Genomic DNA, 18,071 nt, shown 5'->3' with positions numbered 1-18,071 from the left:
CAACACACACAAACACACACACACACACACCTCACTGCAGCAAACACGCTGCTACACTCTGTTCACTTACTCCACTGAACTGACCACACACACAAGTATTAATGAGTCTTCCTTATTCCCTGAGCAGATATTCTCTCCGCTGGCAGTTTATTAGGTACATGGAGCTAAAACCCTCTGATGTTCAGTTTGTGTTGAAGCTGCTGCAGAGACGTGGACAGTCACCTCTTCACCTCAGTTTCCTGGTTTATTACACAGCCTGAACTATGGTTAAACTTGTTTTAATAATTTTCATACAGAAGTAAAGTTGACAACCACTTCAATGATTCTGTACAACCAGCAAACATTAAACACTGAATTCTTTCACTGATTTTTTTTGAGTTTCTTTTTTCTCTCTTCTCAGCTGTTGGGTCAGATCGATACCGTTTCAGTTTTGGTTGGTTTTGGCCCAGACGCAGGTACAGCCCACAGCCACAGACTGGTACGATGCAGTGTAGCAGCGCCCCCCCTCCTGCCGGTTCAGGACCAGGATGTTCTGGTAGACGGGGACTGAGTTCAGGTTGTCTTTTTCCACGTATCCGGGGTTGGGACTGGTACAGAAGCTGCTGCTGCACTCTGCCTCCCAGATGGTGGAGGGGATCCGGTTCTTCACTGTGTTCGACCTGAACAAACAACAACAGAACCATCAGTTCACCGTGGAAACACAGGTGTAACCATGGTTAGGTACGGAGGCACAGAAGTGACAAAAGACGCAGAGCTGCTGATAAATCAGATACATCAAATAAATCAAATGTAAAGCCTTCATTTTCAAACATACTACGAAAATCTGAGACCCACAACTGAAACACAACTCATTAATCAAAATGTGTAACAGAGGAGAAATGAAAATATTAATTAGATAATGCAGCTTGTTGCCATCTTGGCTTTTTAAAGACAAAGTTTTCAAACTGAAAAACATCAGCTTTAAAATTAGTCATTTTTTCATCATCTGCAAACCTGAATATTTATTTTTAAATCATAATAACAAAATAAAAACCAGTTCATACAAAGATAGAAAGCATATGTAAATTTTATTTTATCAGTGAGATGATTATTGTTTTAAATTTATTTTTATTATTTTAATTATTTTTAAAAGTTAAAAAGTTTTTTCATTCACCCTCTCATTCATTCATGCATTTCCAGTGTGTGTGTGTGTGTGTATCAGACCAACCTCCATCTCCATGGCGATAGAGATCTGCTGTAGATGTTCCCGCTTCCTTCAGATAAGGAGGAGACCTCTGAGGAGAATGCCAACATGGAGTCACATCCAGGAGGAGCAGGAGCTTTAACCTTGACGGAGGAGGCGACTACCCACAATACACTGCAACATGCCTGAGGACAGGAGAGGAGAGGCTGTTCCTGTGAGTTGAAATGAGATGTTGTCTCTCATACTGAACGTCTGAGCTCTGCTTTGCCGGGTTCTGTCTTCGGTTCCAGCAGAAATGATAAGCAGTGATTAAATGTCACCATCACACCCTGTGAAGGTGGAGCGCAGAGCGAGGGGTCGTGATTCGGACAGGAAACAGGAACAGGACTGGAGTGGGTGGAGCCACATTCCCACCTCACAGGTCAGGGACACGGGTACGAGGGAAAATATTCAAAGAATATGAAAATATTCTCACCATGTCAGAGAAACGAAAAAATCGAACTGCTGTGGTAGAAATCACAGTGGTTTTACATTGGAGTGGGCCGAGGATCACAGGTAAAAGCAGAACCTGTTATCTGTTAGCCCGGTGTTTCTGTCCTAACACTGAAATGTATTTAACTCTCTCACAGACTCTGGAGGGTTCTTCATGGCTGCAGAGGCCTGGAGCTGTAACGGAGAACTTATTGATCTGATCGTATCAATTATCTTGTTGTCTGAGTGAGATTTTTATCACTTGTTTCCAGCTTTAGTGTTGTTTTCTACTCAGCAGCAGATGATGAGACGTCATTGTTATTTTTTCACTCATTCATTTTCATTCATATCTTTGAATCACTGATAAAGTGATAAAGACTAAGTGATCGTTTCATGTTAATCAGTCAGTCAGTATTAATGAATAAAGCTGATGCTCACCAGCAGAGTGCAGACGCCGTGTCTCAGCTTCATGTTGTCTCTGTGGTCCAGTCCAGCTTCTGTGTGCAACTGCTCTGAGTTCAGGTGTATTTATGACAACATGTGACCCTCAGATCTGATCAGATCAGATCTCTGAGCTGATAACCAGACGGAGAAACAGAGGGGAGATTCCTCTTATCTCTGCAGTCCATCTATTTGTCTGCAGGGTGGCGTGAACAAAGTCTGCGATCAACCTTTTGAGAAATGCAAATGGCATGTTTTCTCCTCTGATAACATCTGCTTACAAAAAAACTGTCAAACAGCAGGAACTGTTGAGGACAACAGGCTGTGAGCTCACACCTCCGCTGTTTCCCTCACTCAGCATTATATTTTCACTGATAAAAATCAGGCTGAATTTTGGGGAAATGTTAGTGAAACGATGCAGCAGAATATTTTCATCCGATCAAACAGTTCAGCCATAAAAACACAAAGTCCTAGGTCTGAATATTTTACGATATTTCCGCGTCACAGTCACTGACCTCTCATGATGTTTTAAAGCAGGTGGAGAGGAGAAGACCTTCTCCAGGACGCTTTAGACTGTTGTTTTTTCTCTTTGTGAATAATTTCAGACTTTATCATGTGATGAAGAAACTGTGAAAATGACAACATGCAAATTACAGAAGCAATTCAACCCTCCAGTGGCGGCTCCTGACCAATCTGGGGGGGGGGGTAAAATAACCAAAGTCACTTTACAATTGTATAATTTGGTTTTCCTGGTCACCTTTCATGTTCAACCACTTGCTAGATGGCAGCATCAGACATGAATTGTACATACAGTACAATATTTTTGTTTAGCTACATCAAGTTCATAGTTAATTTCTTGAGTACAATTATTTTGGTTCTAAGCTGAAACACTTCCACTGTGACCATCAGCAGATTCACTGTCATCACTTCTCCCTCTGACAGTGAAGAAAGACCTGCTTTACAATTAATCACAACAACCCCACTGTCTACATCCGACAACATTTTATTTTAGGAGCAGCAGCTGTTTCAATGAATGAAATCAATGTCGGCATAACCTACTATTTACTTTATATACAGCCATCATCACAGTAACTGTGGCAACATACATAAGAGAATGATGCGATTTTGAAAATCAAATCAAATCATCACAGAGAATATTCAGTAGATACAGTGATATTCAGCTGGCAATGTGCAATCAATACAACTATTTACAATTCAACATATACAGAGATCAATAACAGGCCGTTTCTAAGTGCTGCTCAAACACCGCGTCCAGCGACGCCACTAAACCGACCAGTCCGCGAACAATCGGTTTCATCGTTGCCTCCAAGGCTAACTCAGACACGCCACAGAGTCTGACACAGTCAAGATGGCGGCCTAGAAAATGGCGGTTCTTGCTCACCTCATCGTTGTGACGATACACAGCTATCATGTAGCTCTCATCCAACTGTGTGGCGATGCTAACTCTTCCAAAAGACCAAAGTTTCAGGCAGCTGTCCGTATGTTTCATGTTCTCTCCTTCTCAGAGAGATGGTGCGTGTCGGTGTCTGTGTTTCCATCCGGGTGAATCAGAGGACAGGGCTAGCAAAACAGCGCGTTAGCTACTTAGCATCTTGCTAGCTACGTTTTCCGCTCACACCAGCTCCGTGAAAATCCGCGGCTGTAGGTTTTCCTGCTTCATATTTAAATTTGGCCTGGGTGCTCCTAATTCTTTGATAGCCAGTTTATCTGGACTGCTCCGACGACAGGATGGTAATTCCCGCAACGACACGGTGGAGTTGCTCCGTTGAGTTGGAATGCTAGCCATGTTGATCTTGAACGTGAACGCGATGCGTATCCGCCGCGCGCATCAGAAGAGCACGTGACTTCATCGGTGCGTATGACGAAAGCACGTTGGGGTACGCCCTCTCGGAGCCCATAGAAACTAGGGTCTACAGTTTGAAAAAAAAAAACTTAACATGTAAGTCTATGACATCGCCCAGGGGCTGCTGATTGGACAGTGCTGTTCAGGCTGCTGATTGGACAATGATGTTAAGGCTGCTGATTGGATAATAATATTCAGACTTAGAACGGCAAAATAAACTCTGTTTTTTGTGTGGGTAAAGGAGGGCGGGGCTCTAGCGCCCACTATTCGCCAGCAGCCCCTGCAACCATCACAGGTGTCACATACTGTCATACAACAGAAAGCCACATACAGTCTGCAGTCATCCTCCATCTGTTGGTCTTCACGGCAGCTTCACTGTTTGTTTAATAATAATAATTTAACTTTATTTGTATGATACTTTTCTCATTTCTCAAGTTTTTAGACATAAAATATGACTGATGAATAAAATCAGTGAAACTTAAGATTAAAAAATTGACTAAAATTATACGAATGAATTAAAAGTGTTTATACCAAACAGTGACTATACTGTACTATAATGTATACTGAGATATTATAAGAAGAGCCTTTTCTGCTGACCTCAGTGTGCATCCACATATATGTGGAATATAATATAATATAATATGATATAATATAATATAATATGATATAGCTTGGAGCCAACCAGAAGCAGGTGGTGTTAGTGCTGGTCCACAGGATGAAGTAAAGAAGAGAAGAGGGGAGATGGTGCAGTGGCAGCCAGAGACTGTAAATCTGACACAAGCTAACGTGCTGAGCTCCACAACATGATCACACTGTGAAGAAGGAGAGATGGACGAGGAACAGCCAACGAGGAGAAGGTCAGAAAAAAGACTGAGAGAACTGAGAAAGACGTTTCTCTGTTTCCGCCTCAGCTGTAAAACATCAGTTTATTCAGTCGCTGTTTTGTCCTTTTTGCTGATGTTTGTGATAAATAATTCCAACTGGTTCATTAGCAACAAGAACAATATTTCCAGAGAGTGTTAAAGGTCCTGAACGTCCATGTCCTCACTAACAGTGATTACTGTGTTGTCCTACGCTGTCCTGCTGAGGAGCTGTGGTTACTGTCTGTGACAGACTCCTGTGCTGCGGTGGGAGAGTTTTCTCTGCTCACGGCTGTAAAGTTGGTGTGAATCTGATGGAAACGGTGAAGTAAACAGCTTCTGAGAATTTATCATCATGTAAATCAGAATCTGTCAGAATCAGTTTCAGTTCAGTTACTGTCACTCAGATCTGATCATATCTCACCCACACAGTCTGATGGAGGAGATAAGCTGAGTTTTTTCCTCCACGCTTGAACTTTTCTTGTTGCTTCTTTGGTCATGAATATTTAATGTTATGTAATATTAATATTTAATCTCTTCTCCCTTCATTTAAGACTGATAAAGACACAACATCCCCCAAAATACTTTAAATCAATGTGATGCCACCAACTCTGCTCCCTGCAGATACAACACACTCTGCTCACTGTCTTCACACCTTTCAGCGCAGTCTGTGTAGTTTTGAATCTTCAGTTGAAAATTTCTTCTCTCATCATGATGTGATTGTTTGTGTCACATGGTGTTTGTCACCTGTTACTTTTATTTCCATTGCTTCTCACAGTAAATGCTCCTAATGAGGATCCTGCTCCTTTTCTTACCTCCACTGTTCATCTGTGCGATGCTTCAGTTTCCGTGTGTGAATCTTTCTTCTTATCAAACTAAATGTTTTAAAGACCAATTATAGAAAAATCACAAAACAATCACAAAAGGAGGGGAACTAGACAAAGACAGGAAGTAGATCAAGGCAGGATATAGATCGATAGGACATAATGTATGCTGGGGGAGGGGGGCAGTTGGAGAAAGTGAAATCCTCCAGGGGGACGAGGGGAAAGTCCCTGCAGAGACGAGCAGACAGAGACGAGCAGGTGAGGTTTCATTCAGCTCGTTAGCAGCTCTGTCCTGCTTCATCAGTAACCACCCTCAGCTGTGACCTGAGGAGCTGACGGAGGTGATGCTGAAGCCTGAACACCAGCGATGCACTGGGACCCAGAGCAGCTCAACACAATCAGCACACAAATACAGCACACCCCCTGGGAGGGTTGTCATCGTACCAGGAAGTTTCTTACAACATCATGTGTATTGGTGGTTTCATACAGAAAAAGTTCAACCTGTTTATTTACACTGAACCTGAACCACCGTGTGTCCTGAGCCTTAACCAAATAGCTGTCTTTAGTTGTCTGAACCAGGGACAGGACTCTGAATGTAAACCTGCTCTCTGGTGTGAGTTTCCATGAAAGCAGCCCAGCTGAGGTTTTCTGTGGAAGGAATGAATCCCTGTCAGATCGATGTGAATCAAACGTTTTGTTCCTGGATGTCAGTCAGAGAGTTTGTGGTTCGCTCAGACCACAACAGAGACTCTGGCTTGTTCAGAAACCCCCTGCAGCAGCTTCACACTCACCTACGACTCACTGCATGAAGCGCGAAGGTGTTTCCAGTCACCGCAGCAGGAGCAGTCTTAGAAAGACGAACACCTCCTTCATCAAACAGACCTCACCTCACCTCACCTCACCGTGAGCGTGAGCCTGACACCCATTCTAAAGCTGAGCAGCTCAGCAGGGAGATGCCGCCTCCTCTGAGCTCCTGTATGGAAACTCTGTTGAGTTATTGTGACCCTCTTTCTGAAGTGTTGTGGTGGGTGGGGGAGGTAAACAGTTCATGGAAAGTCTTCTACAAAAGGTGACATCAGCATTCTCTACATTTCTGTCAGCGTTCAAACACTGTGGAGGAGGTGGAGGGGTCAAACATGACTTTCTGCTTCCAAAGCAGCAGTGAATCTGGCTTCACCTCATCCAGTTAGAGCATCAACCTGAACCCTGACCAAAGAGCTTTTGTTGTCTAAGCCACAGACTGATGTGAACCTGGTCTCTGATGTCAGTCCTGATCTTTGTACGCTGAACATTTGGACACAAACAAAGTTTTGAATTTTCAATTTTTAAATTTTCCTCTGTGGCAGAAGCCTTTTCTCATTACAATAAGTTGGAAAATTAAAGAATTTTTTAAAAGACGTTTCTACAGTTTCACAGTGTTTTACTAACTTTTTCTAAGATTTTTATTCATAAAAATTATTTAGTAATTAATTTGTACCATTAAAGATGATCTGAATTAAAGCCATCGTACAAACAGCAGCCTGCATCTGCGTGTTGACAGTATTCAGCTTCCTGTTTCCATACATGGTTCTCAGAGAGGCTCCTGTGCTGTGGCCCCCGCCCCTGGCTGAGACATCACTGTGGGGGCGTTTGGTGTGGTTTTGGCTGTGATGTGGTCGACTCTGAGGTCTGAACTGAGAAGATTTCTATCAAAGCTGTCAGCATTTTTTCTCTGACCTGATTTGACTGACAGAGAGGAAACCAGAGACACCGGGGAGTAATCTGATAAATCACCGATTTCAATCTGCCGCTGGTTACCGTCAGAGCTGTCAGCACTTTACACGCACAGGAGGAAACCTGAGGGTCCTTCCATGCCAACTCACCCAAAATTCAGAACTTTTCCCGGTTTACGTTCGTGTGTTGAGCTGTGGAACTAAGATGAAGACTTTGTCCAGACCCACAGAAGAGGACCAGTGAGACAACATAATTCAAACATGCGCCTCTGAAATAAAACCACTGAATGTGAAAACAGTTATTAAAAAATGAAGGATTGATGCTCCACCCTCAGGTTCTCTGACTCCATGTCCTGCCTGTGGATTCATGAGTGTCTTTCATCGAGGCAGCTCAGGGACAAACTCAGCTCAGGCAGCATTTCCTCTCCTGGTCCGTAGGGAAGTCCCTGCAATTCACTGTGGTACCACTGGCAACTCATGCAGCTGCGTGATGAGCACGTCCAACACCAGGCCCGGCTGCCTCACCGAGGTGTCAGAGGCTGACGGCGTCAGGTCTTTGTGGCCATGTGACCATCATCTCTTTATTCCAGCCTTTGCCCAGTCATTTATTTCATGATGTGCAAACTGCCATTGGCTGAAAAGTTTGAATTTACAACTGGAATAAAACATTTTTCAAGCATCACAAATAATCTCCATTAAAGCTTTTTACGTTAACAGCAGCTGCTCTTTCTTCATGCTCAGCTGTTGATGCTGTTTCAAGCTAACGTTAGCGCTGTCAGGTCACTGTCATACAGTTTATTAACAGATCACAGATCAGTGAGAGGTCATGTAACACTTTTGAATTTAAAACTTTATGAATAAAAACTGAAAGTTGAACTCACAGATTAAAATGTTTTCATGTTGTGAATAAATCTAGTTTTGCTTTTCTTCACCAAACAGTGAAAACTGTTGACTGAAATCTGCTGCAAACAGACTTGATTTTGTTTCATTCAGTTGTCTCTTCTTGTTCCACAGCTTCAGCTTCATGTCCACTGTTTTAAAGAGTAACTGCACGTTGGATGGAGCTGCTGCTCCGAGCTCAGTGGTTCTCAGAGTGAGAAGCTGCAGTTACCAAAAACAGAGAAAATGCTGCTTCCACATTTGTGCTTTGACGATAATGTTATAGTTACAGAATAATTTAACACTGACATTCAGCTGCAGAAGGACGTTCGCTTTGATACTTTATGAACATGAATACTTGAATCTCAGTAAAGTCAGATCTTGATATAATTTTACATTAGACATTGTTTTTCTTCTTGAATATTGGAAAAAAGGGAAAACTGGAGAGAACACTGTCTTTGTCAGAGCAAACGCTGCAGTTTCATATGGTTTTTCTTTTAAATGTCTGTGAAGTATCTTCAGTCTTTTCTTTCCTTTCAGTTCTGGAAGTTTTGTGTGGCCTTGTCAGAGTTTTCCTGGTTAAATAAAATCAATTTTAAAGAAATTTGAATAAAAATAAATTCAAATTAAATACACACTGGTGACGAATTAAAGGAAAAACCTGAAAAATGAGAGCAGAAACAGGATGGCAGTGCCCCCTACAGGGCAGGAGGGGTCACTGAACGGTTTGATGAGTATGAACATGAGGTGAATTGTGTGCTGTGGCTTTCATTGTCTTCAGGTCTCAGGGCAGTTGAACACCCGTGGGAGACTCTCCACCACCATCATCCCAACACCAGAATCATGTTCATCCCTCCGGAAGAGTCCAGAGACCTGGACAATCAACGCCAAGAAACCTGAAGCTGGTCTTGATGCTCGTGGGAGACCAACACCTGACTGAGACTCTTCCTGTTGGTTTTTCCCTTCATCATCGTCCTTACTGTGGCAAAACTTTCCATAAATGGTCTGTGAGCGTTTGAAGACGAAGGGACGACAAAGAACGGCTGTAAACTGATGCAGGAAGTCTCAGATCACCGATAAGCATCAACCCGTCAATCAAACCAGGTCAGAGACGAGCTGGCAGCGTGGGCTGAAGAAAACGCACAACATCCCTGATAGTGATGATGCTGCAATCTGGACCGACCTGAGTCACAACACGAATGTAAAACCAGGTCAGACCCTGCAACGCGCTCACATCCTGTGTCACATGACTGATGCAACTCCGCAGATCTAAGAGCTCCAGCAGAGAAGAAGACAGAGGGGACGAGCCTGAATGATTCAGGGGTCCAGGGTGACCACAGGCCCCACACCAAAATACCATCACGTCAGACGAGTTTATCTTGTTACATCAGACATTAAAGCAGCTGTGATGCAGAATCGGACATGATGTGAAGTCAAGATGTGACGCCAACACTTTTCATCTCTGCTCAGGTTCCCTGTGAATCATCTCCATCCTGTCCAGTTTCCCTGAGCGTAACACAGACCGTGCTGCAGGACACAGCGTGGCTGGTGTGTGCTGCACTTCATGCTGCTTTACTTTAACTCTTCCACACGTCAGAGGGGATGCTGTAGTTCTTACTGCTGACAGCCCAAATTTCACAGCCCACACACGTGTGTAGACAAACAGTAGCATAAATGCTAGCATGCTAATTTTAGTACCTTGATATGAAGAAATATGAAACAAAGCCAAACAGCATCTGCAAAACAAAAACTACAGACGTGTGTGGAGCTTTAAGATTTTTCTTCACCAGACCTGAAGGAGCCGAACCACAGAAAACAGTTGTCTGATGATACTACTGATCCTCACATCTACCAGGTTTAATGCACAGTCAACAAGTTGTTCTAAGGTGAAGTCTCCATGCTGCAGAGGAGAAGATGACCTAGAAAATCCACTGCAACAGAATAATTTAACTTCTGCACTGAGTGTGAAAGTGGGTCGAGCATCAGGCCTCATCATGCACTCTGGTCTGTGTGGTTTAGAAAGATGAAAGAAAGAAAGAAAGAAAGAAAGAAAGAAAGAAAGAAAGAAAGAAAAAGATGGTGACATCATCAGAGGAAGTCCGACAGCAGTGCTGACTCTGACGCTGATCAGGATAAAAAGCTTTAACCCATGTCCATCAGAGCATCAGCGAAGGAGAAGAAGACAACGACTGACACCAGCAAACACCAGCAGAAGCCGAGACAGTTTAAATCTGTGAGCGTCTAAATCTTCAAGAGACACAGTCGAGGTGAATACTTCAAGTTACAGCTTCTGACCTGAACCTCCAGCAGAGCCCGAGGAGCCTTTCAACTGTGACCAACAGCCTGAAAGATCTGAGGAATCTGAGGACGAGAAAAGGAAACGAAAACTCGAAGCAGAATAGTTCCTGAAGGACCAACAGTATGTTTTCAACATCAAACTCCTCCAAAGTGAAGGTGAGAGCAGCTGAACTTTTAGGTTGTTTGTGTGTTATGTCTGTGTGAACTGTGGCTACTGTACACAGGCTAATTTTTACTGTGTGTTGTATTAAGCTGAATGCCTCAAACCTTCGGATCCTCTCAGGGTTTTTAAAGCGTCTGAATGCTGTTATACAGACACTGAGTGTAGCTGTTTCCACATGAGTGTGGTTCCCTTGTTGCATGTGATGATGAAGACTGATGAAGAGTGAAAGTGTGAGACTATGATTAAGAAAAAAAAAGATTTCTTACTCATGGAAAAGTAAAAGCATTAAAGCCTTTCTGCTCCTCTTCCTCAGGCTGCCTGCGCTGTGGCAGTGATGGTGATGATGATGATGATGATGATGGTGGAGGCAGCAGCCATGCCAAAACCAGGCGGCCAAACAAAACACTCAGCGAAGACACACAAGAAGTCTGAGGGTGCGGCGGTAGAGATGGTCCACCTGCAGCTGGACCCCAGCTCTTTGATTCTTACCAGAAACATCAGACCACTTGAGAACGCCTCCATCTCCCCGTGGACATACAAGTAAGAACACACACACACACACACACACACACACACACGTCTCCTAAAATAATTAAAGCAGAAAACAGCAGTATGGTGCGTTAATCACAGTGTTAAAGACAAACTGATATTTATGGCTTTTTGTCCCTTCTCTCCCTCCATCCTCAGCGTCTCCCACGATGACTCCCTCTTCCCTCCCGTGCTGTCAGAGGCTCGCTGTTTGCTGCAGGGCTGTTTGAACTCTGAGGGCCTGGAGGACCGGAGCCTGGAGTCCAGACCCATCATGCACCAGGTGCTGCTGCTGCGGCGGGTCAGGTCAGCGGGGGCGGCGCACAGCTACCACTACAGGCTGGAGTCCCGCCTCATCGCAGTGGGCTGCACCTGTGTCCGACCCATAGTCCAACAGCAACAATGAAGACCAGCGGACACGGGACCAGCTCCTGGGTCGGTCTGAAACAAACAGAGGCTTCAGCACAAAGAACGCCAGAAAAAAGAAGCCTGGAAATTTAGAAAGAAAAAAAAATACAATCCATCTTTTTGTTTTGTTTTTCAGCGTTTGAATTTATCTTTTGTCTCCAAACAGCAAAACATAAAACTGGAGAAACTGCACAACTAAAGCGACTGTGGAGCTGAAGTTCAAACACAAAGATCATGATTGGACGTGTTTCATATATTGTGTTCTATTTATGGTTTAAGTTAATTTAAATTTCATTTTATTTAAGTGTTGATCTTCAGCAGATATTTATTGGTGATGTTATATTAATGTATTTATAGTTCAGAGGCTGAATGTGGTGATTCAATAAAAAAAAGGAAACAGAAGTAAAGTGTCCTTGTTTTATTCTTGAATTTAAAATATAATGTGATTTCTGTACATTTTCATCATCATCATCATCATCATCAACCTGACTCTTTTACACTGACGTTGCCAGGGAAACAGACTGACACACACACAGAAACACACCACTGCAGCTGTAAACACTGTACACAATCGATTATCAGGTGTTGATCAATAACATTCATTCATTCATATCAGCGGGGGAGGGGGCGGATAAATAAGTACTGGACAGTTAAATAACCAGTGATGTAGCTAATGCTACTGTTAGCCACGCTAGCTAAGTACCTGTTTATTGTTGGTGCCTTATAGCAAATGTCTCATCCACTGACATCTGGCAAACATCCCGTGCTGTGCCCTCTCATCCAGTTCATACTGACCAGCTGTAGCTTCAAATAGTAGCTTAAATGCTAGCATGCTAATTTTAGTACCTCGATATGAAGAAATATGAGACAAAGCCAAACAGCATCTGAAAAAGAAAAACGTGGGGGTCTTTAGTTCTCTGTGGGTGTTTTAACTCGAGCTTGTTTTGATTTGAAACCTTCTCAGCATCAGCTGCGCTTCGTCAGCGCTTTAATTTGAAATTGTCTCAGTATTCGTCTTTACTTTAAGTGACGTTTGTCTCGTCCTCATCTATGAATCTTGTGAGCATATTAACTCGGACCTGTCTCAGCTTTGTGGTTCCACTGGCTCTGATCTGTCTCTGGTGGGGGGGTGGTCTCCTGTGGGTGTGATGACTCAGCTGTGTCCTGGCCCTGTAGGTGCTCTGGCTTAGACCTGTCCTTGTCTCATGGGTGTTTTTTTGTGGGTTTTGTCTCAGATTTGTTGGTGGTTGAAAATAGGACATGTCCCTGTCTATCTCATCTACTACAGTCTTTGGTCTTGACCAAGTCTTGGTTTTGACTTGATCTGCTCGCCTTGTCGTGGTCGTGACTTGTGGTCTTTGACTACAGTCCTGTGAGAAAGACGCACACCTGCTGTACTTCCCTCCAGCTGCCATTAGATGTCACTGAACAGCCACACGCTGCTGATCAAACCTTTCTCGCTGACCTACTGTCTCAGTCAGTGCAATGAGTTAAACTGTCCAGCAGATGGAGCTGTTTAACTCAGATTAGTTGTGTATCCAGGTATGGTAGATCCCTCCTGCTCAGCTCTCCTGGCAGGTGGAGACAGGTGGAGGCGGGTGGAGACAGTCCAGTCTCTGCTCCATTCGGGTGAAAGCTCCTTTGTGTGGTTTGGGTTTGGGTCTGGTTTCTGTCGGGGCTTCGTCTGGTCGGTTTGGTTCGGCTGAGTATAACTTGTGAAGATGCCGAATCCTCGACACACAGTCGCACACACACAAACACATTGGCACTGTTGGCATGGCAACAAAGCACAGTAAAACCCCTGTGAACCATCTAATGATGACCGAGTCTGAAGCGTTCCTCAGTTTTTCTCGTTATAAAGAGTTTATCTCGTTAAAAAGAGTCCTGGTTGGTCAGAGGAGGTCGAGCGGCCGGGCCCGCCCTCAGCCCTCCTCCTCTTTTTCTTCTTCTCTCACTCTTTACAGAGTCTCTTCCTGTCAGCCTCCCAGTTGAAGCAGCGCCGGGCTCCCGACACATCAACCCTCAGATCATCAGCCCTCCAAAATGGCTTCCAATTAAAGTTCAGCTTGTGTTGTGATCAGGCCATCAAGACACCTGCAGGAAGAGAACAGGGGCTGAAGTTTGCACAGTGACTCCCAGTCACGGTTCAGTTCTGCTGACCACTACAGGTACATGCACTATGTGGCCAAATGTGTGTGGACAGTCCTGTCACTGTACTTCTGCTTTGTTTTTCCTGGTTTAGTCTACGACCCTTATTCCCAGTGAAGGTAAATCTGGTAACACTTTATAATTTAAACCATGATTTACTGTATAAATCAGGTCCCAATAAAACACCACTGGAATTTTAATGTAGGTACAGTGGAAGGAATCAAGATTATGGAGAACAACTGGACATTTTTATAACAGATCAGATTTTCTGTCATTATTTGTTTTTATTAAACTTCATCCATTACTACAGGGAAAAAAACCCTGTCGTCAATCCCAAGAACATGAACTGGCATGTTGCATTATGGGAACTCCTCTATTGGACATGTTGATCTGAGTGTCGAGGGATTTTCCTTTCCCTCACTGTGCCCCCACAGGTTTTATAGCACATCAGAACTGTTGGTATATTATATCATTCATTATGTCAGCACTGCTCTGAATCTCCAAAAATACTTTCCTCCAAAAATGTCCAGTTCTTCCTTTGTTTTCTTCACTGAACCCACACGTAAGCCAGGCTAGCTGTTTCCACCTGTTTCCAGTCTTTATGCTAAGCTAAGCTAACCACATCCTGACTCAGCTGTCTCCTCCTCCTCCTCCTCCGGCCTCACGCCTCCACCTCCTCACCTCCACACTGTGCTTGTCCTGTAAGACAAACAAAACAACACAAACTCGCGTCAGCGCTTCGTTTCTCTGAAGCTGAATGTGAATCGTCTCAGAAACTGAAAACTGAAATGTGACAGAAAACTCTGCGTCTTCACCTCCTCCTGCAGCCGCTCCTGTGAGGCGTTCAGGTGCATCTGCCGCTGCTCCTTGCGGGCGTCAGCGCGGTGCTCCTGCCGCTCTTTGGTCAGAGCTTTCTGAGCAACCTCCCGCTCGTGCTCCCTCCTCTCGGCCAGGTGCTTCAGCAGCTCCGCCTCCTGACACTAGAGGGAGACAGAGGGAGAGTTTACAGTGAGTTTCCACTGAGTTTGAGAGTGTGGGTTAGTTTCTTGGTGGTTTCTCTGGTAGCGTTGTTTCTGACATCAAACCGAAGCAGCGCTCTGTGTTCGGTCGATTTGAAAATCAATCAAAAGTCAAACGACTGTTTCCAATCAGATTGGACAGCAGATTTGATGCTGACAGAAAAAACCTGTCCTGGATTCTTCTGTCAGTCAGAACAGCAGAGCTCAGGAACTGTCTCAGCAACTGATGAAATTAAAGACAAATCCTACACGTGCTACCTAACATGAACAGCCTGGAATCTGTGGTCTGCTGTCGCCCTGACAGTCTCTGAATCCACCCTCACACACCTTCCTCCTCTCCTGAGCGGCGTCCAGTTTCTTCTGGATCTCCTCCAGTGATGGTTTCTGGCGAGGCGGTGTGGTGGCCCTGAGCTCAGGGCCGCCGTCGAAGGTGGGCGGCTTCAGGATGACCTCGAAGGCCTGGCCGCTCGCGCGCTTGCTCAGCTCGATCACCTCCATGTCCCTGATGTTGCACAGGTTCAAGTCCACCACACCTGCTGCAAGAAGAACACAAGACCATGAAGTGACCTCAGACTGGCAGATTTCCTCTGCAGGAAGGTGTGATTAAAGAAAGTCAGCCTTCCTCTGTGCTGGGGTCAGCAGAGGAAGCAGGGTAGCTGAGTTCAGAGCTTTCAGGACACATTAAACCTCCAGATGAACTCTCACAATAAATTCTATTATCTGGGCTGAACATGTTTTAAAAACAAACTAGAGTAAATAAAGTTATTTCCACTTTACATAAATATCTTCAACATGCAGATTTCCATGTGAGAAGGCTTGTAAACACAATAAATACTTCAGACATAAGGATAACTGAGCTGTCTCCATGACGACTGAACAAGCACCGTTCACTGGCTGTGAGATACAGTTAATGGACCGTGAGCTTTCAGATTTAGGCTGCTGATGGTTTGTTGGCAGAATAGAATAGAATAGATAACAATAGAATACAGCAGAAGAGAACAGGGTGCTGCTGACCTTCCTTCTTTTCCACTGTGCTGTCTCTGGGTTCAGGAAGGATGCAGGAGCAGAAGAGAGACACCAGGGGGAGCTCTCTCATCTTCTCTCTGTACGCTGGAACATCCAGAGCCACAGATCAATATAGACTCTGACACGCTCACAAAAGCGATCAATCAGAAATCAATCATCAATCATCTGTTCTACCTGCCAGAGTCATCCTGCTGCTGCTGCTGTAGTTTTCTGTCAAAGACACTGTGGTGAGGTAGAGTCTGTTCCTGAGGACAGAGACACAGAGACAGATGAGTCAAACTGATGTAAATACAGGACGACCTGCAGAGGAGACACTGCCAGTGAGGACGAGCTCAGAGTGCAGTAAAGAAACTGAGTGACAGAGCCCTGCAGCTCTGCTGCATCATAAGTTTGCACTCATGCACGTCACAGACTGAAAGTAACTCAACATCCTTCGGAGTCAAAGCTCAGATTTCGCTTGTTTGTGCTTTTTAAGAGCGATGACTCATTCACACCAGTCGAGTGTTCGCTGACACGACGCGCTGCAGGAGCTTGGACTCGTGAACAAACACTGGAACTGAGTCAGTGTCCAACAGCACAGAACGTGAACCGTCAGAGTTTCATCAACATTAAAACTGAAAGGAAACATTTCCAAAATAAAAGCTGCCTGCCTGCCATGCAGAAACAGCAGAGCTGCAGTTCAAAGTTTACTCTCATCAGTTCACACGTCAGATAATTTTCCATGAACTGACTCAGCTCTGCATGAAGCCAAATCTCCCTGTTTCCATCCAGAAAGTGATTCAGGTCAGAAACACAAGACAAGAACATGAAGCTGCTGAGAAAATTGTGTTTGCATCAGCTGGTTTTCAGCATATTCACTTAAACACAGGGCTGATGCAAACACAATCTTAAAATGTGTGTGTGTGTGCCTGTGTGTGTGTGTGTGTGCAGGGACTAAAGGATGATGTCATTGTTGCCAGTAAGCGCATCACCTTCTGCAGAGCCGAGCGAGTCGAGCAGCTCCGACACTAAACTGATCGAAGGCAAAGAAAAAAAGAAAAGACAAATGAAACGATGCAGCAAAGACTGAAACAAAGAAAAGATGAAAAGGATGAACAGAAACTGCAGATGAACGAGTGAATGAAGAAGAAAACAGAGCCTGAGCAGTGAAACCTACTTTCATCTGTGCACATTTGTGCTTTCTGTTCTGAAAAGAAACTGCAGACAAGCAGGGAACTGAAACCTAACAAAGACAAACACATGCCTGAATATGAGTGAGTGTGTGTCTGTGTGTGTGTGTTTGTGTGTGCGCGCACTCACCCTGCAGTGATGCTTGGTCTCTGTTCTCTCTCTTCAGACTGAGGATCTGCAGCTCAGCAGCATCAGCACCAAACAGCAGCCTGCTACATGACATCACCCAGCAGTGATCTGATTGGCCAGCAGGGATACCGGGCTGTGATTGGTCGAGAGGGGCAGAGGGATGGGGAGGAGAAGGCGGAGGGGGAGGGGGAGGTGTGGGTTCAGAGCCGTGGAGGTTTGTTTCAGAGGAATCCTCCTGATCTCTGACTGAGAGCTCAGTGAATCTGCTCTGGATCACACAGAGCTTCAGCTTCACACTGTCACTGTCTAAATGTGTCTGTGGTAGTTTGTGTGTGATTTTACTCTTTGCATAAACTGTCCAACAAAAATTGACTTATTGTTGTTGTTGTTATTATTATTATTATTTCACATTAACAACAACACGCTGCTTCCCACGAGCTCATACTGAGAAAAGATGGTTTGTGATGAAAGATTAGAAATAATTCAGACTGGACAGTCAGACTGTCGTCTTCTCACAGGACAACTGTCTCTCTGAGGGGACATCATGCTGAGACCTTTGACCCCTCTGAGGAGCAGCCCTGAAGTGACACAGATGATGTTTCATCCACACAGCTTCATTCTTTCCTGACCTACTTTTCTCCACCTGCCCACCCGATCACCTGATTCCCTGCACCTGTCTACTCACCTGTTCTCCCCAATCAGCCTCCTGTTTCTAATACCAGCCCAGTGTCACTCAGCTTGTTCCATTGGTTTCCTGTCCCCTGTACCTGTACCTACCTGTTTCCTGTTACCTGTTCAGGCTGTCTGTACCTGTTGGATTGATTTTTGCCTGGACCCTCAGTGAGAGGAGATCCATCCTGAGCTCGGTGACAGAAAGACACAGTTCAGGTCTGAGAAGATTCGACCACGCGTGAACTACAGAGAAAAAACTCACAGACAGAAAGAAGA

At 44.5% G+C, this 18,071-nt stretch overlaps 3 protein-coding genes across 4 annotated transcripts; 1 reads left to right on the top strand and 2 right to left on the bottom strand.

Annotated features, from left to right (window-relative positions):
* Positions 1–148: 148 nt before the first annotated feature.
* On the bottom strand, positions 149–2,260 carry il17a/f2 (interleukin 17a/f2). Its single transcript, XM_041036308.1, has 3 exons — positions 2,093–2,260; positions 1,208–1,368; positions 149–659 (listed from the first exon to the last, which is right to left on the bottom strand). The coding sequence occupies exons 1-3, from the start codon at positions 2,123–2,125 to the stop codon at positions 425–427; spliced, it is 429 nt and encodes a 142-aa protein (XP_040892242.1). The 5' UTR covers positions 2,126–2,260; the 3' UTR covers positions 149–424.
* Positions 2,261–10,417: 8,157 nt separating this feature from the next.
* il17a/f1 (interleukin 17a/f1) lies at positions 10,418–11,986 on the top strand. Its single transcript, XM_041039381.1, has 3 exons — positions 10,418–10,688; positions 11,009–11,235; positions 11,383–11,986. The coding sequence occupies exons 1-3, from the start codon at positions 10,656–10,658 to the stop codon at positions 11,627–11,629; spliced, it is 507 nt and encodes a 168-aa protein (XP_040895315.1). The 5' UTR covers positions 10,418–10,655; the 3' UTR covers positions 11,630–11,986.
* A 66-nt stretch (positions 11,987–12,052) lies between these two features.
* Positions 12,053–17,146, bottom strand: stmn4l (stathmin-like 4, like). Of its 2 annotated transcripts, none has more exons than XM_041035479.1 (7): positions 17,124–17,146; positions 15,999–16,069; positions 15,813–15,908; positions 15,126–15,334; positions 14,595–14,759; positions 14,461–14,478; positions 12,053–13,725 (listed from the first exon to the last, which is right to left on the bottom strand). In XM_041035479.1, the coding sequence occupies exons 2-7, from the start codon at positions 16,009–16,011 to the stop codon at positions 13,717–13,719; spliced, it is 510 nt and encodes a 169-aa protein (XP_040891413.1). In that variant the 5' UTR covers positions 16,012–16,069; positions 17,124–17,146; the 3' UTR covers positions 12,053–13,716. The 2 variants fall into 2 exon arrangements, with proteins under 2 accessions (XP_040891413.1, XP_040891422.1); XM_041035488.1 differs by having other exon boundaries at positions 15,126–15,331.
* Positions 17,147–18,071: the final 925 nt, after the last annotated feature.

This window comes from Toxotes jaculatrix, chromosome 1, assembly GCF_017976425.1.
Source record: "Toxotes jaculatrix isolate fToxJac2 chromosome 1, fToxJac2.pri, whole genome shotgun sequence".
In the NCBI taxonomy this organism is placed as follows: Eukaryota; Metazoa; Chordata; class Actinopteri; family Toxotidae; genus Toxotes; species Toxotes jaculatrix.
The sequence above is the reverse complement of the archived record's forward strand: the minus strand, read 5'-3'. Positions and strand labels throughout refer to the sequence as shown.

Bases quoted from the DNA above. Each gene is read 5' to 3' on its own strand.
- il17a/f2 (XM_041036308.1), bottom strand. From the start codon at position 2,125: ATGAAGCTGAGACACGGCGTCTGCACTCTGCTG. The intron at 1,369-2,092 runs GTGAGCATCAGC...TCCTGTCCTCAG, and splicing joins ACGGCGTCTGCACTCTGCTG to GCATGTTGCAGTGTATTGTG. The intron at 660-1,207 runs GTTGGTCTGATA...TTGTTTGTTCAG, and splicing joins CTATCGCCATGGAGATGGAG to GTCGAACACAGTGAAGAACC.
- il17a/f1 (XM_041039381.1), top strand. From the start codon at position 10,656: ATGTTTTCAACATCAAACTCCTCCAAAGTGAAG. The intron at 10,689-11,008 runs GTGAGAGCAGCT...CCTCTTCCTCAG, and splicing joins CAAACTCCTCCAAAGTGAAG to GCTGCCTGCGCTGTGGCAGT. The intron at 11,236-11,382 runs GTAAGAACACAC...CTCCATCCTCAG, and splicing joins ATCTCCCCGTGGACATACAA to CGTCTCCCACGATGACTCCC.
- stmn4l (XM_041035479.1), bottom strand. The intron at 15,335-15,812 runs GTCAGCAGCACC...TTCTTCTTGCAG, and splicing joins CACAGTGGAAAAGAAGGAAG to CAGGTGTGGTGGACTTGAAC. The intron at 14,760-15,125 runs GTGTGTGAGGGT...GTCTCCCTCTAG, and splicing joins CCGCTCAGGAGAGGAGGAAG to TGTCAGGAGGCGGAGCTGCT.